Source organism: Zingiber officinale, chromosome 3B (genome assembly GCF_018446385.1).
Source record: "Zingiber officinale cultivar Zhangliang chromosome 3B, Zo_v1.1, whole genome shotgun sequence".
Taxonomy (NCBI): domain Eukaryota; kingdom Viridiplantae; phylum Streptophyta; class Magnoliopsida; order Zingiberales; family Zingiberaceae; genus Zingiber; species Zingiber officinale.
Window position 1 is genome coordinate 63,051,176 of NC_055991.1, and position 26,965 is coordinate 63,078,140.

At 37.7% G+C, this 26,965-nt stretch overlaps 1 protein-coding gene across 1 annotated transcript in view; it reads right to left on the reverse strand.

Moving 5' to 3' along the window:
- The window catches only part of LOC122054920 (poly [ADP-ribose] polymerase 1-like), a 40,595-nt gene extending 17,004 nt beyond the window's left edge, over positions 1–23,591 (reverse strand). Inside the window, exons 1-5 of the mRNA XM_042616334.1 lie at positions 23,420–23,591; positions 15,151–15,200; positions 14,761–14,962; positions 5,080–5,269; positions 4,669–4,969 (exon numbers count right to left, since the gene is read on the reverse strand). Coding sequence (XP_042472268.1) covers positions 4,669–4,969; positions 5,080–5,269; positions 14,761–14,962; positions 15,151–15,200; positions 23,420–23,563 — 887 coding nt within the window. The 5' untranslated portion in view covers positions 23,564–23,591. The remainder of the gene's footprint in view (positions 1–4,668; positions 4,970–5,079; positions 5,270–14,760; positions 14,963–15,150; positions 15,201–23,419) is intronic.
- Between the last annotated feature and the right edge of the window lie 3,374 nt (positions 23,592–26,965).

The window sequence follows — 26,965 nt, forward strand, 5'->3', positions numbered from 1 at the left end:
TTATTATCGGTCATAAGACTTTATCCCAGAGGAAGTCAAATAAGAGAAGAATATGAAGGAAGCTTCAAACCAACAAGACGCAGACAAATCCACACGTCGACGCCTACGGGCGCGTCTGGCTAGGAGTTGTGAACCCCACAATTAGCGAAACAACCAGGGAGGAAGATCCATTGATATGCAACGGTTGATGGGCGATGAGTTGATGAAGGTTATGACGGAGATGAAACCCTAATTTCATTCTCTAATGCTCTCTGATACTATGTTATTTGAGATAAAAAAAATCCCTACTTTTATTGAAGAGTGAGGCATAATTATATACAAAGCTAGGAATCTATTTTAGGAAAGAATCTATCTTAGAAAACTATAATTAAAGTAAAGGACAGCTATCTTAGCTAATATATACACATATATACAGCTAATAGTGATAAAGATTGATCTTCACATTCAAGTTTCGTTGTAGAGGCATATTTTACATTTATGATGGTCATCTTCGGTTTAGACATCTTTAGATATGTTTTGATGAATTTAAAGATTGATTATGTTATAATTATTTGAAAATTTCAAATTACTTATGGATTAATATAATTTTTTATTTTGAGAATATGTAAAAATATTGTATAAATTTTTAATTGTAAAGTAAAATGGTAAATAGATGATGATTGATATATTGAGTATGCGCGCGCGTGTATATATATATATATTATAATTCTTAAATAGTGATTTCAATCCTTGATCTCTAATGACATTATAAAAGTTAGAACATATAAAAAAATTTAAATACCAAATTTTATCTTATTTAAAATTTTATATCCTAAATAGTTTTAAAAATAAATAATTAATTATATCAATATTTTACAAATTAATTTGAGTAAAAGTCATTTAGGGTTAATTGAAGTCCACCTAAGTAGACATGATAATTAGGATTAAATAGGTTTAAATTTAATTAAATTTGATCCACTTAAAATTAAATTTATATATAGAATAATTTTATTTAATTGTAGTAGTATTTAAAAAATATATTATATTTAAATTTTTTTCTATCTTTTCGTTTTTTTCTCTATCCTTAGAAAAAATATCTCTCTTAATTTCTATATTTATCTTTGTGGATAGATAGAGAGAAAGAAATTAATAAAGAAACAAATTTCAATATTTGAATTAAATAATAAAAAGAATTAATAATTTTAAAAAATAATAGTTAAAAAAATGGAAATGAGAATGGGGAAAATGTTGAGGAAAATTAATCTACCAAGGGGCCTCGCGCGAGGTAGCGAGGCCGCACGGAGGCCTTACCTAGACACGAGGTCTCACGTGGTCTTGGATAGAGGTTGGGTGAGGTAGCCTCCGCGAAGCCTCTCACAAGACCTCGCAACTACGCAAGGCCTCCGCGGCCTTCATGCAACCCCCGTGGTGTTCACGAACCTCTGTGAGGCTGCCATGAGAGGCTTCGCCCTTTACAGTGATGCTGATGAGAGTCAACGGGCGGAATTTGCCGATTGACACACTCAAACTTTGAAATTATGCTTTGGTTCAAACTTCAACATAAATAGCTTCAAAACATAAAAGAACATCCCAAAGCACAATTTATACAATTTACATTTATTGTTTGTAGTACCTAATCTTTATATTGGAAAGATAGCATAATTTTTTTTTCATTTAGCATAATATATGGATAAAAACACCCATAAAGATACAAGGAAAAATGTGATTCCACTCTGAGCTAATTAAAAATATTGAAATTGAGTGCTTATCATTTCCAAATAATAAGAATTATTACTACACTATGTTTTTCTTTCAACTAAAATTTTCATTGCTATTTAATTTCAAATTTTATTAGTTATTTAAGCAAGTTATTTAGGTTGACCAAACTAATTAATAGGTTTTGAAGAACTCAATCAGAGTGTAATTGGAGTGTGGCTTGAGTTATTTGGATAGGCTCATCATCTAGTTTTAGTGGGTCTAATTTAGTCTTGATTTGATCAATTTAGGATTGAACTAAACTTATTTTGATTTAGACCTCGTTTAATCTTTTGTATTTCAATTAAAAAAATCCAAGAAAAAAATCCTAATTTATTTATTTTAAATCTCTCATATACTCCTCTCTCTCGTATACGTTTGTGCCTCTCTCTCTCACACGACATTGACTCCATTACGACCTGCTCTCTCCCACCATCTCTCCCACAATGCTAGAGTTGATGACTCTCTCTTGTGCCTAACGCGCCCTCTCTCTCACTGTCTCTCTCGCAACATCAGAGTGGATCAAGCTGTCACAAGGTAACCTTTCTCTTTCAATCCTGATCTTGCTCTTCTCCCTCTCCCACTTCTTCCTCAATAAATGTGTTTGTATCGATCATTCCACATCTTACTATAAGAGCAGAAAAAGCACAAAGCAAGATTTTAATTTGTGATTATGTGTGATTAAATAGCTTATCAACTTATGCAACATCATACAGTGAATGAAATCTCAAGCCGTGCCGTCCGAAACGGACAGTTTTTACCGTTCCGATGCGGGACCGGCACAACACGCACAGCAATTTCATGTGCGTCATTGCATGCATCATGCGCACGCAACAGAAGGAAGAAGGAAGAAGGAAGAATCAATTCGGGGATGAAGACTTACAAGGAATCATCGGCGAAAGATTAGCTCGGTGAGGTGGCGACGGCAAGCTGCTGCGATGAGGTGGTGATGAGGCAGAGTGAGGTGGTGGCGGCAAGGCGGCTGTGATGAGGCAGCGACGACTTGAAAAAAAAATCACGATGGGAGGCGAAATCACAAGGTTAGCAAAAGTTAGGCTTAATTAAAACTTTTAAATAAAACCACTATATTATATATATAATTTCTAATTTCTAATTAATTATTATATAAATTATAATTATATATTATATAAATGAATAATTAATTAAAGAAACGGTTAATTGATTAATATAATTATAATATATAATTTTATATTTTTATTATTGCTATTAAAATTATAAAAATAAAGTAAAAAATAGATAATTTAAAATAATTTTAAAAACAAACTTTAATTTTTATAAATTAAAAATAGATTAAAATTTTATAAAAATATTTAAATAATTTTGAAATTTTATAATAATTTTAAAATTTAATAAATAATTCTAAAAAAATAATTGTTAAAAAATTTAAAATATGTATAAATTTTTTAAATAAATTTGATTTTAAATTCAATATATATATATATATATATATATATATATATATATAATGATTTTTGTGTTAATTTATATAATTATTATAGATAATAAATTTTTTTATCTTAGAATCAATTTGAGATTTAAAATCATGAATATTAACATATTTAAGCATATGGACACATTTTTATTAATATGAATGTCTCATCTTTATTTTTGAAGTTACATAACATTAATACAACACCAACCACTATATATATATAAAAGTATTGAAACCGTATCAGCATGATACGATACGTTACTGACACCGTATAGTTCCAGTCTGAGACCGCTCGGCATGGATCGAGATTTTAAATCTTGACATCATGTATTAATAAATTTGTACATATAATTTGACCAAATTAAAAATTCATAAAGTAACGAAATAATTTAGATTATTAAAAACATTATAATCATATATATATTACTCATAATAAAAAATAATATAACCTTAAACCTATAGTTAACTATCTAAATTAAAGTTTTATACAATGGACCATACATAGTATATAACAAATTTTACTTTTTCATATTTTCTAGGTTAATTTAGTTTAGTGTTCAACTTAAGTTAATTGTAACTATATGTTTTACACTTAATTAATTCATTGTTTATTAGGATTACTTAATTAATAATATTTGTAAATATTTTTTAAAGTACTATTATATCCTTTATAGTTCATAATAAACCTTTATAGTTACACTGACGTATTAGTTATTTAAAACCATCTCAAGTCCTCTCAGCATATGCTTTAAGTGCATGTCAAGTGACAACACAACAATACAAAAACTTAATAGCTAGAGAGAATTAAGGAAGCAGGGACAGGAAGATCAGGATGCAAACCAAAACAGAATGCATAATGTCAGGTTGGTAGTGTGACATTCTTTTCATGTTAATAACAAAATTTGCAAGGTAAATCATCAAAAATAAAATAATTAGATATAAAAATCATTTCATTCAATCACAGAAAAGGATAAGACCAGGGACAACAGGCATGAGAAGAACATTCAAGACTCGGTGATTAAAATGTAAGCAAACCCACTTGTAGACAAATAATGAAGGAAACGACTTTAAAATAATCATCTTTACATAATAATAGAGTGACATCAGGTTTACTATATTACTAGAAATGGCAGATGCAGGTAGCCTTTGTGTAAAATAATCAAGGCTCGACATTCCCAGAAACAAGATTAAAAGAAAAGGGTGAAGTGACTGAATTATTGTTAATTTAAGAGAACTGATGAGCACCTATAAGAAATCAGCCCCCAAGAACTTTCTTAAAGAAAAGCAAGAAACAAAGAAAACTATCCACAATTTAGCTACTGAGAAAGTGTTGTGTCACTAATTCAGTTAGTTATATACCTTAAATATACAATAAAAACATAATTGCAAGAAAATTTTGATCTCATTTTCAAACTTAATGAATCAAGACATACCATGTCAGAAAAACTTCCAAACAATTACAGAAGATAATGAAAACTAACCAACGATCTCGGAGATCATGTTCAGATCCGGTTGAATCCTGTTCATTTGCTTTAAGCATCTCCCGCAGCTCAGCCACACTCACATCCCTTTTAAGCTCATCTTTTATATCCCACAACAGCTTGCTCTGCACTTCCAATCTATTGTCCAGTTCCATGGTGTCAGAATTATCATAATCAGGCACTTTGTTTCCTTTGCTTGGTCCTCTGTCTGATGAATTGTTTAGATCAATCTTGAGAACTTTTGGTTTCTGATTGTTAGTCCTGGCAGTCTTCCTCTTCACACCTTGTGAAGTTGCTTGATCTGATGAATTATAGGACATAATCAAACAATAATTAAAGGAGGAAAAATTAAGAGTAAACTAACAGTTATTTGGCAAATTGTACTAGAATTATGAATTGATAATATCTTACTGCCTTCTATATGTTTAGATGTATCCCTTTTATAAAGTGCAGAAACAGCTTCTTTATCTTGAGGGGAAAGGCTGTCCCACCCTGAAACTTTTTTTATACTGCTTGATGGAGACATAGCGATGAAACAGCTGACATGGTGCCACAAGAGACCTCGAACACCTTTTCCTCCAGCATTAGTTGAGACACGAACCTGTCACAGAACATGCAGTCGTATTAATTCATTGAAAAGCCTAAACAAGCAACAGTTGGATATAGAAGAGATCAGATAAGCCAATAACTGCAATTAAGTGAAGAAATGCATTATCAATCTGCCAATTTAAAGTTTTAAACTTTAAAAAGCCCTTCAAAACTAAAATGTTCCATCCTCTAATGAATAAAGAAATTACAGTATCAGAATATTTCATGGGGACTTGTTATTGTGGAAATTGTGCTTTACATTAACAAAAAAATTCTAAAACTTCATCAGATCTGAAAGTATTCCTTTGCTCCTTCATCAGTTTGCTAGTTCAGTTGCATGAGCATCAACATAGATGACCATAAGGGGTTTGGCTTCTCGAGGTTGATGTCAAGCAGCAGACTACTAAAACTACACTACAAATACAGAGAACAATACAGCAGGCAAAATGGATTTCAATAAAGCCACAGTTACTAAGAAGAATCTGGTTTGAGTCTATCTTTTAGTCTCCTTATGTTATAGAAAACCTTTTAACCAAGGTTTAAAATTTAAAACCTGTGACAGAGCTACAAAGCCTGTCTTTGGTCCTGTTAGAATATTGTAACATAATAACTAGGGGTATTATTATAATTATGCTTTATATCCTTCTTCAATAACTCCATAGTGTCTAATACACGATTTTTTCTTAACAAGGTATCAGAGTCAGATTAAAAGAAAACCCTAATTTCCTGCAGCGTCGCTCTCTTGCGTTTTCTCTTCTCCACCTCCTCCCTGATAGCACTCTCTTCATATTCCCCAACGATCGCGCAATCGTCCTCAACGTGGCAAGCAAGCGTGCGATCTGCAGGCTGACTCCCATCCCTGGCGACCAACGAAGCTATCCTGCCTCAGGCTCCTCTGTCCTCCGACGACGGCGACATCTCCGACGGCTCTGGGGAAGGTGACGACCTCATCTTAGGGTTCTTCTGACTGAGGCGACAACGTCTCCTCAGTGTTCCCTTCCGGCGAAGTAGTTTTGCTCAGGCGCGATGGATTTCCCTCATCTCCCGATCCTTGTTGAAGAGTGCTCGCTTCAATCTAGGGTTTCGTTGCCGCAGTGGTTCTGCTCTCTGAAGGCTTCCTGCGGACGTGGTTTCTAACAGAGGAATCCGACTGTTCTTCCCTCTTCTCTAGCTGTTCTTTCTTCCTCTCCGTCCCTACATCCGAAGATTTCCTTGCCGGCGTGGTTGCTAACGCAAGGTGTTCAACAGAGGAGAAGGCCGACAGAGCAATGAGTATCTTCTTCTCAATTCCAGTCGGTCGTTTCATCTTCATCTCCAACAAGCTCTTCTCTAAGTGCATCACTAAGGCTGCTGTGGACTTTCTGCTGACGTGGTTGTGGAAGCAGGGAGTTTTCACCAAAGAAGGGGGTAGCCGACTACCTCTTCATCTTCTCCTTCGACATTCTTCACAGTTCTTTCCAAACTAATCAATGGCTACATCCGGCATCTCAAAGCTAGATACCTCAATCTTTACCAACCACATCACTGCACCCCTCTCTTCCAAGCAGTTAGATGATAAAAATTACGTCTCTTGGGCACTCACAGTGAGTTTTGGCTTGTTGGACAGGGTTATGAGACACATCTCACTCAAACTGAAGAAGATGTTCAAGTCGGCGATCGTCCTCTATGGAAGAAGGTTGACACTAGTTGTGTTGTATTATCCGAGTCACCATCCATCCATCTCTTAGAAATATCTTCCGTACTCACAAAACCTGCAAAGTCGTTTGGACACAAGCTCAACAACTCTTTACAAACACCTCTCGGCGACTCTATCAAGTTTGTGAAGATCTTATGACCATCCTCAGTGCCCATCATATTAAGGATTTAATGTCAACTTATCTGGGTTCGGTCTCTAGCTTTCTTTGTGACTTCAACGAACTGCTACCACCTGCGGCCAGTCCTGTTGAAGAGCTTGAAAATTGGAAGAAATTTTTTATGTCCCTGGCTTTATATGGTCTACCCACAGATTATTTTTATGTTCGTGATCAAATCCTAAGCAGCCCCACAAAAGCTACCATGAAAAATAGCTGGGCAACTCTCCTCCGCGTCCCGGCCAAGATCTTGACGATGCCTCCTTCCATTCTTGTTGACTCATCAGCTTTGGTCTCTCGACACAACAACAGACCTCTGCCTCGCAAGGGTGGCAAAGGTCGTCCTTGGTGTGATCATTGCCACCGCCCGGGCCACACGATTGATAAGTGTTGTGGGTTGCATGGTCGACCTCCTTGCGTTGCTCAGATCGTTCAGAATTCTGTTGCTTCTTCAACTTCCACTTCACAGTTAACACCGGATCCGACCCCACAATCTTCCTATAATGACTTTCTTAAATGGTTTGAGGATCGTCAGGCTTCTGATCCCACTGCTATTGTTGCACACGCTAGTAATTCCTTTGCTAGCATATCTCACTCTTCATGTTCTTGGGTTCTTGATTCTGGGGCCACTGATCATATCACTGGTAATAAATCTCTATTTTTCTTCTCTCACTGCTTCTAGTTATTTACTAATTGTCACCATGGTCAATGGTTCCCAAACTGAATCCAAGAGTATTAGTATTGTTCATCCTTCTTCGTCTCTTTCCATTCATAATATTCTTTTTGTTCCCAGAGCTCCCTTTAATTTATTGTCAATAAGTCAACTTACTTGATCTCTTAATTGTATTATTTCTTTTACTAAAACATCTGTTTCCTTACAGGACCAGAGTACGGGGAGGATGATTGGCTTCGGATGTGAGTCTCATGGACTTTATCGGCTTCAACAACTCTCTCTTGTTGGTTCGGTGGCGGCATCTCCACTTTTTATTCATGCTCAGTTGGGACATCTAGGTCTTGATAAGTTGAAACAATTACATCCTAGTCTTTCTCACTTAGAGTCTTTGTCTTGTGAGTTGTGTCAGTTAGGTAAGCATGTTCGTAGTTCTTTTTTTCCTCGCACTGTGTCGGGCTACATCCCCCTTTCCTTTGGTTCATTCTGATGTTTGGGGTGCGAGTCATGTTTCTTCTACATTGGGATCACAATATTTTGTTATTTTTATAGACGATTTTTCTCGTTGTACATGGTTATATCTGATGAAGGAGCGTTCAGAATTATTTTCTATTTTTCAATCTTTTTTTCATGAAATCAAAACCCAGTTTGGTATTTCTCTTCGAACTTTGCAAAGTGATAATGCAAGCGAGTATCTTTCTATTTAGTTTCGTTCCTTCTTAGAATCTCATGGTGTACTGCATCGCACGTCTTGCCCTCATACCCCTTAACAGAATGGGATTGCAGAACGCAAGAATCGTCATCTCCTTGAGACCACTCGAACTCTTCTCCATTCTCATGCTCCTCATCAGTTTTAGGGTGATGTCATACTTACTGCGTGTTATCTCATCAATCGCATGCCTTCCTCCACTCGCCAGGGTAAAATACCTCATCATATCCTCTAACCTCATCATCCTCTACCCTCATCATCCTCTTCATCCTTTACCACCTCGGGTCTTTAGTTTTATATGTTTTTCTCATGATCTTGATCCTAGCATTGATAAACTCTCTCCCCAGTCTTATAAGTGTGTTTTCCTTGGGTACCCACGGTCTCAGAAAGGGTACAGATGTTGTTCCCCTACTTTTCGTCGATACTTCATCTCTGCTGATGTCATATTCTTTGATTCGATTTCATTTTTTGGGCCTCCCGCTTCCCAGTCTGAGGTTTCTCCCTCTCCACCTGCACCGGTAACTATCTTTTGTCCTCCGGAGGAACCTCTATCATCCCCAGCCTCGTCTCCTCCTTTGTAGGTTTATCAGCGTCGTCCTCATCCTGCTTTGCCACCGACCGACACTGACACTACCACCGTGGACACATCTTTGGAGCTAAGTCTTTCGTCGTTTCCTCCGATCCCATCCCCTGACTTTGATATTCCTATTGCACTTCGAAAGGGTATATGTTCCACTCGTAATCCTTCTCCTCACTATGTTTCTTTGAGTTATCATCATTTTTCTCCTTCCTATTATTCTTGTCGTTTTCCTTGTCGTCTGTTTCTCTTCCTAAGATACAAGTGATGTCTTTGCCCATCCAGGATGGAAACAGGCTATGCTCGATGAAATTTGTACTTTACAAGTAGTGGGACTTGGGACCTCGTTCCTCTACCACCTAGGAAGTCAGTTGTTGGTTGTCGATAGGTGTATACGGTGAAGGTTGGTCCAGACGGTATGGTTGACAAGCTTAAGGCGCGTCTCATCGCTAAAGGCTATACTCAAATCTTCAAATTGGATTATGGAGATGTTTTTTCTCCTATTGCCAAGATGTCTTCTATACGTCTATTATTGTCAATTGTTGTGATTCACCATTGGCCTCTTTATCAATTGGACACCAAAAATGTATTTTTACATGGTGATCGGCTCGAGAAAGTCTACATGGAGCAACCTCCGTGTTTTGTTACTCCCGTTTTCTGGTCTTGTATGTCGCCTGCAGAAATCTTTATATGGCCTCAAGCAATCACCCAGAGCATGGTTCGGTAGATTTAGTACTATAATGAACAGTACAGACGATTAGTAGGAAAACTAAGCTACCTTGCTGTTACTCGTCCGAATATCTCATTTGCGATAAGTGTAGTAAGTCAATTTCTCAACTATCCATGCAAAGAATATTGGGATGCTGTAACTCGCATTATTCGATATATCAGGGGCGCACCAAGAAAGAGTCTTTTGCATGCAGACAAAGACATACTCGAATCATAGGGTACTCTGATGCAGATTGGGCAGGATCTCCCACTGATAGAAGGTCCACTTCTAGGTTTTGTATATTTGTCGGAGGTAACCTTATTTCTTGGAAAAGCAAAAAGCAGAATATTGTGGCAAGATCCAGTGCAGAGGCAGAGTATCGAGCTATGGCCATAACTAGTCAAGAGCTTATATAGCTAAAACGGTTGCTTCAGGAACTTAGGTTTGGAGAGATTACACAAATGTCACTTATATGTGACAACCAGGTTGTCATGCATATTGCCTCGAACCCAGTTTTTCATGAGAGGACAAAGCAGTTTTTCATGAGAGGACAAAGCATATTGAAGTTGATTGTCACTTTGTTAGAGAGAAAATCATATCAAGAGAAATATCTACTAGTTTTGTCAACTCACATGATCAACTAAGTCACTGAGAGGTTCCCGAATTGACTACATATGTAACAAGCTAGGTACATATAATCTATATTCTCCAGCTTAAGAGGGAGTATTAGAATATAGTAATATAATAACTAGGGATATTATTGTAATTATGTTGTATATCCTTCTCTACATAAGTCAATAACTCCGTGGTGTCTAAAACACGGTTTTCTCTTAACAGGTCCGAACAATTCGATTTTGGTATTGTATTGTGCGATGCTAGCCCATTTCAATAATTAATTAATTAATTAATTATTAATAATATGATTAATAAATTACATGATTTTTAATTAACATTTTATTATGATTAATTATTTATATAATAATTAATTAGATTGTTAATATATAATAATATAATTGGGTTGTCTATTGATATTTATTAATAAATTTTATTAACTCAGTCTTTAAAAAATATTTGTAACCAATTAAATTTTAATTTTAGACTTTAGTAACTTGTTATAATCTGTAAACGTCTTTTATTTAATAATGATGTATATTTTAATTTTTTAATTAAATTTATTCAATTTTATAAGTATAAAAAAAAATAGAAATTTGATTCACTCAATAAAAAAAGGATAGCCACTGGTGCACGAAGCTCCCGCCATGCGGGATCCCGAGGAAGGATCCATTGTACGCAGTCTTACCCTGCTTTTTGCAAGAGGCTGTTTACAGGATTCGAACCCGTGATCTTTTGATCACATGGCAACAACTTTACTGTTGCGCTAAGGCTCCCTTTCATTCACTCAATAAAAGTTGAAAGAAAAAAATAGATTTAAGATTTTTTTTATTTTTTTTCTTTCAAATTGAATTGCATTGAGTTTTTTTTAAAAAAACAATTTGTTATGATTAACGTATGCATATTCCAATCATCATATATATTCAATAAAATAAATATAATAAATAAATAATTTTCTTAATCTAATTAAATAAATTTTTAAATTTGGAATGAAAGTTTAGAAAAGACATAAGAAGAGCTTGACATGATCTTGTGAAATTTTTGTTCTCTTAAGTAATCACATTTCTTTTATCTCACTTAACATTATAAAAGTTAGAACACTAAAAAAATTCACTAATATTAAATAATTTAGCTTATTTAAATTTTTACAATTTAAGTTATTTTTTAGATAATTAATTAAGTTATATAAATTAATATTTTGAGATATTTATGGTGAAGTTGAGTTGCATATAGTAACTCTTAAGTTGTAGGAGCGGAGTGATATATATTTTGGGATTCAATTAGATTCTTACTTAGGCATAAAGATTAGTCAAGGTTCCAATCGATTGGATGTTGACAATAGTCGACTGATAGGACTGATAGGCTTAGTCGAGTGTGGCTTTGATTTATTGAGAATGGTTCTATTTGATATCTGATAGGGCTCAATTGACTGGCAGTCATCTGATGTGCTTTATTCGACTGGTCAGTTGACTAATTTTCTGCTTGAATTTAAAAAAGAAGACCATTTAAAAAGAATATCTAAAGTATTTGATTGACGGCACATTGATTGGATTAGATTGTCATTGAGATGACTAGATTCAGCAAAATCTGAAGATTCAAGTTTGACTTACCAACATTAATGCCAAACAATTTCGAAGCTTATCCATGGCCATTTGAAGGGCTATAAAAGGAGAGGCAAGGAGGAGCTCAATGAACAAAAATAAGCTATTATTCTCAGGGATTCCGAAACTCAATTTTGTCATTCATTTATAGTTTCTTGCTTAAAATTTAAGGTCTCATCTTTAAGTTCGCACCTTTGTTGGTTTTCTATGAGGTTTCTTAACCTTCAAAAAGATTTGAGAAGAAAAAATTATAGTAGATATTTCGAGGCGTGACTCACTCAAAAAAATGTGGAATCGTCACATCAGCAACCCCCCTAGAGTCGGTCCCACGGATATGGAGGGAGGTAAATGCAGGTACATAGGTGGAAAGTGCATGGCGGAGACGTTAACCCCAGGCAATGACACCCCGAGGATCGACCCCTGAACCTTTCGGCCACAGAACCATGCACTCCCCATCTGTGCTACGCCCTGGGGACGAGGCATGACTCACTCAAGAGTATATAAACCGTGGAGTAGAAACAAGGGTTCCAAGCCATATAAATAGCTTTTGTTAGTATTTTTTTTCTTTCTCATTTTGCTTTAATATCCGCTACACGTATCTATCTTTTCTTTAAGAAAGATATTGTGTGCACAACCAAACGATGTTAGATTTATGGACTGCCCGCTACGGGCACTTCTCGATTTACCCTAATGGTCGGTGGAAAAATTTCGTAGGACCAGGCCAGTCATCCCAGGGCTAGCCTAACTGGGTTTATTATTTTTTTTAAGAAAGATATTATGAAGTCAAAGTCTATTCGCCCAGCCACACCACAATCAGCAACATCTGGTCTCATTCATCTACATTCAATCCAACAATCTATATCCAACTATGCTAGAGTTTGTATCCGTGATTTGATGACAAAAAGGATGAATTGTCGCAGTTCAATCTAAACTATAAAGGTCTTTATTATATACCCCTATTCCCTTTCAACTTCCCTACTTTCACATGCATTGTTAGATTTACCCTTGAAATTGAATCATAGTCAGGTAAGTGACGTTTTTATGTGGATCAAGTTTTTATAAGATGATTTCCTATCTTCCTAAAGGTAGTCCGATGCACGAAGTTCGCATCATGTGGTGTCCCAGAGAAGGATTCATTGTACGCAATCTTATCCTACTTTTTGCAAGAGGTTGTTTCCAGGATTCGAACTCGTGACCTTTTGGTCACAAAGCAATAACCTTACTGTTCCTAGATGCACTAATTATGAGAAAAATATTTGGCTACTAGACTTATTAATTCTAAACTTGGTCTATTGTTTCATAATATTCACTGATGTTGATTATCATCAAATGACACTATTTTGCTGATACACACTGTCATCTAACTCAATATTATATTCACGTGTGTACTCTTTGTAGTGACAATGCACCTGTAAATTTTACCTCTTAACTTCCATCTTAGGTGCCAGGATTTCATACTCTTCATGTGAGATAATGTCTAACATCTCTATGATCACAACTAGTAGTAGCTTTTTAAATCCCTTGAATTTTCAATGGGGAACCTGAAGTCAGTAGCCATCTATAATGTGCCACTCAATATTGAGCATCTAATTCACCTAAATCATGATCAAGTTGGCATTAACACAAGAATTAAGCAAGATAGTTTAAGATCACCAGTCAATCTCGCTCTTGTTCTCTGCTCAAAGGATGTAATGCAAATAAGTCCAAGTTGATAATTGTTTAAATACCTCATAGCTAAGTTCTTATGTTAATTTTTCTCTACTTGAGCCATGAAAATAGTTTGATGCTTCAACATTTTCATAAGTTCTGGACCAAAATTAACTTAAATAGGTCAAAAGGGTCAACAACTACATCAATCAGGCCTTCCCGTGGCGGGGTGGGGCAAGGTGTGGCGTGGCGGGTCGGCTCGTGGCGGGCCAGCCATTTGGCAAGAGGGCAGGCCGACCCGTCATCTTGACAGGCTGGGAAACCTCCAACCCAACTCAATCCAAAGCGGGTTACAAGTTAAGAGGATCAACCCACGAGCACATCAAAAATTTTTTAAAAAATTTTATATCTTCAACGTTTTACTTCGGAAAGGTTTCATAATCAAATGTATTCATAAACAGATATTTTAAATATAAATAGACACAAACAAGTACTTATGTATAATTAAAAAGTATTATTTTATTTCAAAATTATAAAAAAAATAACAAATTGACATAAAACTTGATTTACATGTATTTTTCAACCCACGAACCAACTCAAGCTGGTCATGGACCGACCCGAGCACGTCGCGGGCCTAGGCTGGTCAACCCACAGCGGGCTTGGGTTGATAAAATTTCAACCTAACTAGCTTAAATTATTTAGCGGAATGGACCAACCCGACGGGCCTAACCCAAATTGACGACTCTACCTCTAACGCTCTCTCTATCTTTTCCTATCTTTTAACACCCTTGTAGGCACCATTGACGAGAGACTTTCTACCACCTTTGGTCTCCCCTTTTGGGTCTTTCTTGGAGGTCGGAGATTCAGTCAACCAAGAAGACAGTTCATCACCCTCTTCCCCTCCGGGTCATAGCAACTTAGTTTGCATTCTAGCTAGCTCACCGGCAATCCGCTCTCCACGGCTTCCGGACAGGATCAATATCGATTAGTAGCTTCATCTTTTGTAGCATTACCAACCACATTAGTGAAAAACTATCCCTCATTTGATATGTTAAGCATTACTATAACAAAAAATATGCTTAAAAGAAAGTGTTTCACATAATTTTAAAATACATAGAAAAATACCAACCGTTCCTTTCAGAATCTTCTGGCTACAATGTCTACAGGTAGCACGAGAAGTTTGGGAAACTTCAATCGAACACTCATTATCAGCAATTGTAGTTGCAACTGTAGTGGCAACTGTAGTGCCTGAGCCTCCACCCTCAACATAACTTTTTATCCTTTTTTGATCATCCCAACGCAATGAGTCTATGCATTCAACATCATCGAGGCTGGCAATGAAGAAAGCCATAGTGAACAAAAAAAAGGTAGTAAGAGAGACATCAAACAAGCGTGAATAAGAGTTGTGTGATGTTTGAAAGTGACGAGAAACTCATGTGTTGACCAGGACTACAAAACAATGTTTTAACAACTACATGTGAAACAATATTGCCAATAAATTCAACAACAAGGAGCGTACGATTTTATCTGGTTTTGTTTCTTGAAGATGCAACCAGCATGATTCCACATCTGAAAAGGCAAACATAACTATTGACACGATATTGACATAATGTGTAAACTTTCTCCATATATGAAAGAAGCATACTTATAAATTAATTGCATCACCACCAAAGACATTCTAAATTTGATCAATTACCAACATAAATCACATGATCTAGCCACTCATTTAGCACAATCATATGTCTAGTTGCTGAACTACCATAACCAATAAACAATAAATTTTACACGAGCAATAGTTGGGAATACTAGAACAGAATATAAAATAATTTTTTTACCAATAGCCATCAGTTAAGACCTCAAAAGTTGACTGTAAAAGAAGGAAAGAAGTTAGGAATTAAGAAACTATGGGATGATCATAACAAATAATTCTCTAGTGTGACAACCAAAGCAATTAAAGATGGCTAAGAAGATTTTACTCGACATATTTGAAAAGGGTAAGAAGGCCTCAACCCTAAATTTCATCAATTGCCAATGGTTAAGATCCACAAGAAGACTTTGCACACAATTTGATAGAACGATAAGAACCACATAATCTAGCCTAAATAGTAGGGAAATGTCATTAGTTGTCCTATGAAACTTTATATATATTTTAAAAAAAATCCCCATTTCTTAATCTTAAACTAAATTTTCCAAATTTAATGAATGCAGTAGATGGAAGAAATGGAGAAAAAATAACAGAAGTTCATCTCAACGATATATTGAAGTGCAGCTGATTTTCTTTTTTTGTTCATGTATTGATTCTGGTTTTCTCAAAGTTTTAGGTATCTCAAGCACATCATGATACAACTCCGGATCAGCTCCAAGCCAATGAGACAGGACTGCAAGTCAAGATGTACATCCCGAACCATGAGGAGCATGAAGAGGACTTGCACGTGCCAGCCGAGCTGATAATGAAAACAGAGGTCAAGCAAGTTCAACATGTTGTACAAGCATTGACATCTTGTATCTTGGAAGGGCAGGCCATGGAATTACAGTCGATGCCATGCCGAATGATCATCTTCATACAAGTCAACCCTAAAATGGGCCAATTAGCTGCGGAAGAATGGAATATCATAATGCAATATGTTCCTAGCCAAATACCATACTAGAATGGTGGGAAAACACAGCATTCTGGTTGGAATTGGTGTGTCATTTAATGTCACCTACATTTTAGACGAATTCCCAAGTTGGAGGACAGCTAGAGGGAGTGTGCATAAAGACTTGCATTCATCATCTTCTCTTTCCATGCATTGGAAACTACCATTTGTTGGAAAGGGAGTGTGCATGAATACTTGCATTCATTATCTTTTCTTTCCATGCCTTGGAAACTATCATTTTCAGTTCTATATAATGTCTTGAGTAGATATCAAAGGGGGTAGAAAACATTATATTTTGAGAGAGTTTTCCTCCTTGTTGTTCTTCAGCAACTCTACAAGGATTACGGGTGAGCACTTGTAATTCTCAGCACTTTTATAATATCAGTTCTTGGTTTTGTTATAATCATTGGGTCGATATTCTCCATTGTTCTCATAATATTAGTTCTTGATTCTCTATAATCAACGGGTCAATATTCCATCCCTCCGAAACCTCCTTTGGATGATCACGGAACTGAGTTCCAATCTTATTGTTGCTGGGTCTCACGGCATTGTTCGTCGAGGTTCACATCATCTTTGGTATCAGAGCCAAGTTCCAAATCAGGTTATCTATCTTTCCTAGTGTTTATTTTGTTTTCATCATCACAATCAGTCCATACTCATCTTGTTATCTTCATCTACTTTCTAGTATTGTTGCAAAAAATAAAAGAAAAGAAAAAAAAAAAGGAAGAACAAAAAAAAAAGAACAGAAAGAAAAAAAAAAAAAAAAAAAGAGAGAGAGCGGAAAAGAAAAGGAAGAACAAAGATCATTTGATTTGTTTTGATTGCATCTCGTGATATACATCTAGTGTCATCTATGGCTGCCGTGATTCTGTTTCCATTTGCATGTTTCTTTTCAACTCTGTTTACCATCTCCATTGTGCTGCTTTGATTTGATTTTCTCTATCTTATCATCAATTCTATTTTGCTTCATCATATCATCATTTTTGTTTGCTTCATATCTTCTTTCCATCGTTCCTTGATTGACATCGTAACCTCGATCCAACTGAGCCTAGAATCGATATTCTAAGTTTGTTGGGTTGAATAAGTGTTTGCTTGTTTTGACTTGCTTAGTTTCTCTAGAACTTTTTGGAGGAAAACAAGTGAGCAGAGAGAACTCAATTTTCTGAGTGAAACACGAGTGTTTTTGTGACATCCAACTGAGTGCAAATACGTGAGGGAGGGAGTGAGGATCCTCCTTTGTTCATAATATTTCAATTGCAACTCACTATGTCTCGAGAGCACGGTGGCAAGGTTGATCCAAGTGATGGAGGAGGGGTTGATCAGACTACGATCATGCGGGCTATGCAGCAACAATTTGAGTGCATGAATGTCGTGTTCAATGAGATTCGAGATCGGTTGGATAGGCATGAGGATCGACTCGAACAACTTCAGCAAGAGTCATTACCTAGGCATCGGAGACCCGACCAGCGGCCACATTTTGCTCCAAATGTCCCAGATGATGACTATGATGATGGAGTGAGCAATGAAGTGTCTCCAATGCTACTTGGAGGAGGGCTAGGGCTATCAGACCCGAAAAGCCAAGGCATATTCAAAGGCAACACCGAGACAGGGAAGTTGTAGATCGTAACATGGGCACCATCAAGCTGTCCATTCCTCCATTTCAAGATAAAAATGACCCTGATGTTTATATTGAATGAGAGAGGAAAGTTGAGATGGTATTCGATTGTCACAATTACTCGGAGGAGAAGAAAGTGAAGCTTGCTGCGGTAGCTTTTACCGACTATGCCATTATTTGGTGGGATCAGCTGACCCTGAGTAGACATCGGAACCCTGAGCTTCCCATCGACAATTGGGAGAATATGAAAGTCGTTATGAGAAGAAGGTTTGTTCCATTTCACTATTATCGGGACTTACATTTGAAATTGCAAAGTCTGAAGCAGGGGTCCATGACTGTGGAAGACTACCACAAGAAGATGGAGATAGCCTTGATTCGGGCTAACATTGAGGAGGACCGAGAGGCGACCATGGCTCGGTTCATTTGTGACTTGAACCGTGAGATTGCCAATATTGTTGAGCTGCATCACTACGTGGAGCTTGACGATGTGGTACACATGGCAATGAAAGTTGAAAGACAACTCAAGAAAGGAGTGCAATCATCTTCCAAGTATGAGGCTGCGAGTTCATCCCCTTGGAAGCAGAAGTGGGGATCATCAAAACCAACTGAGAAAGCAGTTTCAAAATCAAAGGGAGAGACGAATGTGGCCAAGACACAACCTAGCAACAAAGATAAGGGTAACTCATCTTCCCAACCTCAAAGAAATCGTGACATCAAATGTTTTCGTTGTTTAGGATCAGGTCATATTGCTTCTCAATGTCCAAACAAGTGATCAATGATCATGTTGGATAATGGGGAGATCGAAACTGAAGAGGAAGATGAAGGAAATGAGTCCACTCCATCAATTGAAGATACTAGTGATGTTGAGCTTGCTGTTGATGGCCAAGCTCTTGTTGTGCTAAAAGCTCTCCATATGCAAGCCAGAGAAGACGATGACGGGCTGCAAAGGGAGAACATCTTCTACACCCACTACCATGTAAAAGATCGGGTATACGGTTTGATTATTGATGGTGGCAACTGTGTTAATGTGGCAAGCAAGTTAATGGTGGACAAGCTTGGCCTACCTACCTTGAAGCATCCAAAGTCGTATAAACTCCAATGGGACAGTGGAGAAATGAAGGTAACCAAGCAGGTCCTTGTTTCATTTATGATTGGAAGGTACACGGATAAGGTTCTGTGTGATGTTGTACCCATGCAAGCTAGCCATTTGCTTCTTGGAAGACCGTGGCAATTTGACAGACGGACCACACATGATGGGAACAAGAACCGCTACAGCTTCAGCAAGGATGGTAGGAACATTGCACTTGCACCTTTGACACCTCGTCAAGTATTTGAGGAACAACTCCAGATCAAAAAGTCCGTTGCAGCAAGAGGAAAAGGTGTGGCTGAGATAGAAAAAGAAAATGAGAGTGAAAATGGAAAAAAAAGATGGTGGACTAAGAATAAAAAAAAAGAGTGGAAAAAAAGAAAAGATTGAGAGTTCGACCTTGAAAAAGAAAGAAAAAAAAAATGAGCTTCTATGCAAAAGAAAGAGAGATCAAAAGTGTTTTTAACTCCGATAGACCGATAATCTTGTTTCTATATAAGGAGGCCTATCTTTCTTTGGCTGACCATAATGTTTCTTTGCCTAGTGTTGTGATGTCTCTTTTGCAGGATTTTAAGGATGTCTTTTCCGAGGATACGCCACCTAGGTTACCACCCAAAAGAGGAATCGAGCATCAGATTGATCTCATTCCGGGAGCTTCCATTCCAAACCGACCAGCTTATCGAAGTAGTCCAGAAGAGACCAAAGAGCTTCAAAGGCAAGTCGAAGAACTTATGACCAAATGACATGTTCGTGAATGCATGAGACCCTGTGCTGTGCCGGTGTTACTGGTACCAAAGAAAGACGGGACTTGGAGGATGTGCGTGGATTGTCGAGCTGTAAACAAGATAACGGTAAAGTATCACCCTATTCCTCGCTTAGATGACATGCTTGATGAATTACATGGATCCACTATATTTTCTAAGATTGATTTGAAGAGTGGGTATCATCAAATTCGAATTAAAGAAAGGGATGAGTGGAAAACAGCTTTTAAGACAAAACAGGGGTTATATGAATGGTTAGTGATGTCAATTGGATTGACGAATGCTCCTAGCACATTTATACGTCTCATGAACCATGTGCTACGTGCATTTATTGGAAAATTTATTGTTGTTTATTTTGATGACATTCTGATCTATAGCAAGAGTTTGCATAACCATATTGATAATTTGAAATGTGTGCTTGAAGCTTTGAGGCGTGAAAAATTGTTTGTTAACCTTAAGAAATATAGCTTTTGCGTAGATAGGGTTGTTTTCCTTGGATTTGTTGTTAGTTCCAGAGGCGTGGAAGTTGATGAGGAGAAGGTGAAAGCTATCAGGGAATGGTCTACCCCTAGCACCATCACTGAAGTAAGGAGTTTTCATGGCTTAGCCGGGTTCTATAGGAGGTTTGTGCCAAATTTCAGCACTATCGCTGCCCCTTTAACGGAAATCATCAAGAAGAATATTGGATTTAAGTGGGGAGAGGCACAAGCGAAAGCCTTCAACGCATTAAAAGAAAAGCTAAGTACTGCTCCTTTACTACTTCTACCAGATTTTTCTAAGGTTTTTGAAATCGAATGTGATGCTTCTAATATTGGTATAGGTGATGTTCTTATGCAAGAAAAGAGGCCAATTGCCTACTTCAGTGAGAAGCTCAATGTGCAGCGTTGAACTACTCAACATATGTCAAGGAGCTCTATGCATTGGTGCGAGCTTTGGAGACATGGCAACATTACTTGTGGTCCAAGGAGTTCATTATTCACACAGACCATGAGTCACTGAAGCATTTGAAAGGCCAAGGTAAATTGAATCATAGACATGCTCGTTAGATTGAATTCATTGAAATGTTTCCTTATGTGATCCAATACAAGCAAGGAAAAGAGAATGTGGTAGCAGATGCTTTGTCACGCAGGTACACCCTTATCTCTACCTTAGGGTCAAAGTTTCTTGGATTTGAGCACATGAAGGAATTGTATGTGAATGATGCTGACTTTGCTGATATCTTTAAAGCATGCGAAAAGGGAGCATTTGATAAGTTCTATATGCATGATGGTTACTTGTTTCGAGAAAATAGACTTTGCATTCTCCAAAGTTCTTTGCATGAGTTGCTTGTTAGGGAGTCACATGGGAGTGGATTAATGGGACATTTTGAAGCTGTGAAAACCTTGGACATTTTGAAAGAACATTTCTTTTGGTCTCATATGAAAAGAGATGTTGAAAGGATTTGCATTAGGTGCCTTGCATGTAAGAAAGCCAAGTCTAAGGTGCAACCACATGGACTTTATATGCCTTTGCCTGTGCCTAGCCACCCTTGGACTGATATGTCAATGGATTTTGTATTAGGTTTGCCTAGGACTAGGAATGGCCGAGATAGTATTCTTGTGGTTGTGGACCGATTTTCAAAAATGGCACACTTTATCCCTTGCCATAAAACTGATGATGCTACACACGTGGCAAATTTAATCTTTAGGGAGGTGGTCCGTTTGCATGGGGTCCCTCGAACAATTGTTAGTGATCGAGATGTGAAGCTCCTCAGCCATTTTTGACGAGTCTTGTGGGGAAAACTTGGGACAAAGTTGTTATTCTCTACCACTTGTCACCCACAGACTAATGGACAAACCGAGGTCGTTAATCGAACCTTGGGAAATTTGTTGCGTTCTGCCATTGGGAAGAATTTGAAAGCATGGGAAGATTGCATACCATTCATTGAATTTGCATACAATAGGGTTACGCATTCTTCTACTAAGTATTCACCTTTTGAGATTGTCTATGGTTTTAATCCATTAACTCCATTAGATTTAATTTCATTACCTGTGGATGAGATTGCTAGCCTTGAAGGTCAAGCGAAGGCTGATTTGGTGAAAAGGATCCATGACAAGGCAAGGCAACACATGCTGAGGAGGAATGAGCAGATTGCAACCCGTGCCAACAAGGGACAAAAGCCGATTACTTTTCAACCTGGAGACTGGGTCTGGGTTCATTTTCGAAAGGAGCGATTTCCGAAACGAAGGCAATCAAAGCTGAACCCACGTGGTGATGGACCATTTCAAGTACTGGAGAAAATCAATGACAATGCATACAAGTTGGATCTTCCAGGTGAGTACCAAGTGAGTTCAACCTTTAATGTTTCTGATCTTTCCCCTTTTGTTGTTTCAGATTCGAGGATGAATCCTTTTGAGGAAGGGGGGATGATACAACTCCAGATCAGCTCCAAGTCAATGAGACAGGACTGCAAGTCGAGATGTACGTCCCGAACCACGAGGGGCATGAAGAGGACTTGCACGTGCAAGCCGAGCTGATAATGAAAACAGAGGTCAAGCAAGTTCAACATGTTGTACAAGCATTGACATCTTGTATCTTGGAAGGGCAGGCTATGGAGTTTCAATCGATGCCATGCCGAATGATCAACTTCATACAAGTCGACCCTAAAATGGGCCAATTAGCTGTGGAAGAATGGAATATCATGATGCAACATGTTCCTAGCCAAATACCATACTAGAATGGCGGGAAAACACACCATTCTGGTTGGAATTGGTGTGTCATTTAATGCCACCTACATTTTGGACGAATTCCCAAGTTGGAGGACAGCTAGAGGGAGTGTGCATAAAGACTTGCATTCATCATCTTCTCTTTCCATGTATTGGAAACTACCATTTGTTGGAAAGGGAGTGTGCATGAAGACTTGCATTTATTATCTTCTCTTTCCATGCCTTGGAAACTACCATTTTCAGTTCTATATAATGTCTTGAGTAGATATCAAAGGGGGTAGAAAACATTATATTTTGAGAGTTTTCCTCCTTGTTGTTCTTTAGCAACTCTGCAGGGATTACGGGTGAGCACTTGTAATTCTCAGCACTTTTATAATATCGGTTCTTGATTTTGTTATAATCATTAGGTCGATATTCTCCATTGTTCTCATAATATTGGTTCTTAATTCTCTATAATCAACGGGTCAATATTCCATCCCTCCGAAACCTCCTTTGGGCGATCCCGGAACTGAATTCCAATCTTATTGTTGCTGGGTCTCGCGGCATTGTTCGTCGAGGTTCGCATCACATCAGCTCAATATATTCTGAACTATCAGCTGCCAATCTGAAACCCACTAAAATCTCTTTAGAGAAAATTCATGTCTGGAAACATCTTGATAAAGAAAAGCTATACAATAGAATGAACTATAATAATGTGCTACGAGCCAAAGTAACTAATATGATCTCGCAATGAAAAGACTGAAAGAAAAGATATTGATGGCTTCGCATATGAAAATTGTAAAGATAATATTTTAGATTTGACAATCAAACACACATTTTCCCCAATATGAAAAGCAGGAGAAGAGCAGACAAGGGTTAGGAAGAAATTCATCTCTACGTGGCAGAAAACCATAATGCTGGTCTCTCTGAGTCTACGAGATGGGGAGAGGGAGGGGAAAAGGATGAAGGGGAGAAGGGGAGGAGAAAGTAGGGTTTCGATTTTACGGGCATGAATCCGTCGAACTGGGTGGCAGTGACCATCTTGCCAAGGCGTAGTTGTTCCTTGTCGATGGGGGACTTGCAGGTCTTGCACGAAGACCGTCCGGACTTGGCATATTCGGCTTTCCATGGCTTCGGAGGATTTGCCATCGCTAGCGAGACGATGGAGGAGCTCTTCCCGGACCTAGAGAAAAACAGGAACGGGCTTAAGAGTTTAGGGATTCTGTAGCTTATTTTAAAGGCAAGCAAATGTTCAAATAACCCCCAAAGTTTCCTTTCTTTTTTATTTCAAAACCCTAAAGTTTTCACGATCATCGGGATACCGTTGAGATTAGACACGACCCAAGATTCAAAATTGACATTTTGACGGTTTAGAAAAATTAACGGATAAATTTTGTTAATGGGTTGGGACGTTTAATGGAAAAAATATATATTTTTTTGAATTTTAAATTACTAATGCTACTAATATTTTGTATTTTAAACTCATTTACCTTCTAATCTATATTTAAACTACAATTCTTATAAATACTATTATTTTAATATTTTGCATTAAGAATTTTTTTAAAAAAAAAAATAAAGCATCATACTATATAATTCCGTTCCTGGTAAAAAATCTAATTTAAGTCTAAGATGGGAAACAAATACAATTAAATAAATATAAGTGATAAAAATATTTTCTCATTTTGTCTTCATTGTAAAAACACGAGATAAAAAATTATTTAAAATAAAAAATATATTATAAAAATTCATTATAACTAAATAAGAAGTAGAAAAATAAATATGGGATAGTTATTTAGTTACATTGTTAAATATTTTTAAATTTTATAAATATTACTGCATATATTTTATTAGTGTAAAATTAAATATACATTGGTATTATTAGTTTTTTTAAAAAATGAACACAATAATTTTCTATATTGGCATAAATCTTAAAATAATTTATAAATGAATTTTAATATCAAAATTTTTTAAGTATGACATAAATTTTATAAAATCTATCTTATTATTTGATTATATCCCATTATTTAGGATATGACCACACTTTTAAATGCATAAATTTAAAATATGAAATACAAATCTAATATTAAAAAATACATCAATGGTAAATTACTGTTACGAGGCCCCAAGTGCACACATGGCTATATTATCATTAATAAAAGATATTAAACTCATAGGGATTGAGTACAAGCACTAACGACTTAGCATAGTGAATTAACTAAATGATTGACAGTTGTAAATTTATGCACAATAAGGCAAGAGAGAAGTAAAGAGAAAAAAGAGCTAGGAAAGAGAATTGGCTGAGGAAACTTGGTCATGGGAAGTATTCTAGGAATTCGATTTCGTTGTAGCGCTAATTAATGCACTAAGAATTACCTATCACCATCCTCTGCCTTTATGGGCATGTAGGAAGTCTAAGGGGGTATTTGGTTTAGGGGAATATGAGTGGGGAATGAGAATGAGAATTATTGATTGCCATTGTTAATGTTTGGATTATAGAAATAGGAATACAAATAAGGGAATGAATCCTTGAAATTGGGTAATAACTTATTCTCATGTACCTCCACTTTAATGAGTCATTACCCTATTTTCATCAATCAAAATATTCTCTTATTCAAAAAATACCCTTGACCTAAACTAAAATTTTCTCCCTTAATATCAAATATCAAAATATATTTATTTATTTTTTCTTTCATATCATTTCTCTCTTCTTGTTCTCTCTCATCATATTTTCTTTCTCATCATTTTATCACAAACTTTCTCTCTCCTATCACACTCTCTTTCCTTTTTTTTTCTCATTACACTTTTTCTCTCATCATACTTTCTCTCTCATCATACTTTCTCTCTCCTCAATCTCTTCTATCGCACTCTCTTTCTTCTTTTTTTCTCATCATACTTTCTCTCTCCTCAATCTCTTCCATCGTACTCTCTTCCTTCTTTTTTTCTCATCATACATTCTCTTTCATCATACTTTCTCTCTCCTCAATCTCTCCCATCACGCTTTTTTTTTTTTCTCATCACACTTTTGCTCTCATCACACTTTATCTCTCCTCAATCTCTCTTGTCACACTCCCTCCTTTTTTTCCTCAACACACTTTCTCTCTCATCATACTTTCTCCTTCATCATACTTTCTCTCTCCTCAATCCCTCTCATCATACCCACTGTTCTTTTTTTTCTGATCACATTTTCTCTCTCATCATACTTTCTCTCTCACCATACTTTCTCTCTCCTTGATCTCTCTCATCACACTCTCTCTCCTCATTCTTCCTGATTACACTTTCTCTCTCTTCATTCTCTCCCTTTATACTTTTTCTCTCTCATCTTCTCTCATCATGCTCTCTCCTGTTACACTCTTTTTTTTCTCATTTTCTCTCATCACACTTTCTCTCTCTTCATTCTTTCTCATCACACTTTCTCTCTCATCATACTTTCTTGATCTTGTCCGAATCGCCGAACCAAAGGACGCTGGGCACGTGGCGCGCTCCTAGTCGATGGAGTAGGCCTCCGAAGCTCCGGCGAACCTGCACAGAAGTCGGGCCGGGAAGGGGTTCCCGGCGGCGACCCTCCGACGCTCAAGTCAGGCAAGCAAACAGTGGAAAAGAGTGGCTCCAGAGATGTTTTTTCCCCGGTGGCCTGTTGTAGGTTGCTGTCGCCGAGCTGCCCGGGAGTCAGCATGGCTATTCGACACCGAGCATCCACCCAATCTTGGGCAAGAGGGCCCGTCAAGGTGATCTGCTGCTCAGGGACCATTGGTCGATCAGCAGCAGCCATGTACGCCTCCGAAGGAAGGCGCAGAACGGTTTTAATTAAATTTTGGCCGCTCGGCTCGCTCTGAGAAGCAGCGGCCTTACCGGATGGCCCACCGGTGGACGAGGAAGGAAGCTCGCCCAAACGCCTGATACGGCGCAGAGTTCTTGAAGGGCTGGACGGCGGCACCTCAGAGCTTGCCCTCGGAGAGCCATGTGGGGTCGGGGTACTCTCTAGGGAAACCGTCCCGGACAACACCGGAGCATCCGCGCCCCGCTCGGGCTGTGGCTCATCAAGTGGAGTTGAGGCAGAGGCAGATTCCGGTCGTCGGCGCTTCCGAGTGACTAGCGGAACATCATCGGCCGAACGACCCTCTACCTCAGCTTGGTTAGAAGGTTCAGTGCCGCCCGCTGCCTCGTCGTGAGAGGTAGCAGCGGCTAAGGCTTCAGGGGAATCCTGTGTCCCCTCACCTGATTCGCCGGTCGGATCGGCTGGATCAAGGCCCCGCTCGGCGACCTCCTTGTTCTTCACCGCCTCAATCTGAGCGGCTTTCAATTTGAGCTTCTCGGTCGCCTTAGCACGCCACATAACTTCAGCTGCAGAAACAAAGATTAAATCAATTAGAACAAAAGAAAAAGGAGGGACCAGAATCACTTACTCATGCTGCAGGGCAGATCGGCTGCGGTGGAAGACAGTCCGAATATATACATTACTCCTGGGAGGAGTAGCTTGTCAATGTGATAGCGCTGACCCACCAACCGCTCGCCCGCATGAAGGTAGGCCGCATCACCTCTAAATTTGCCGAG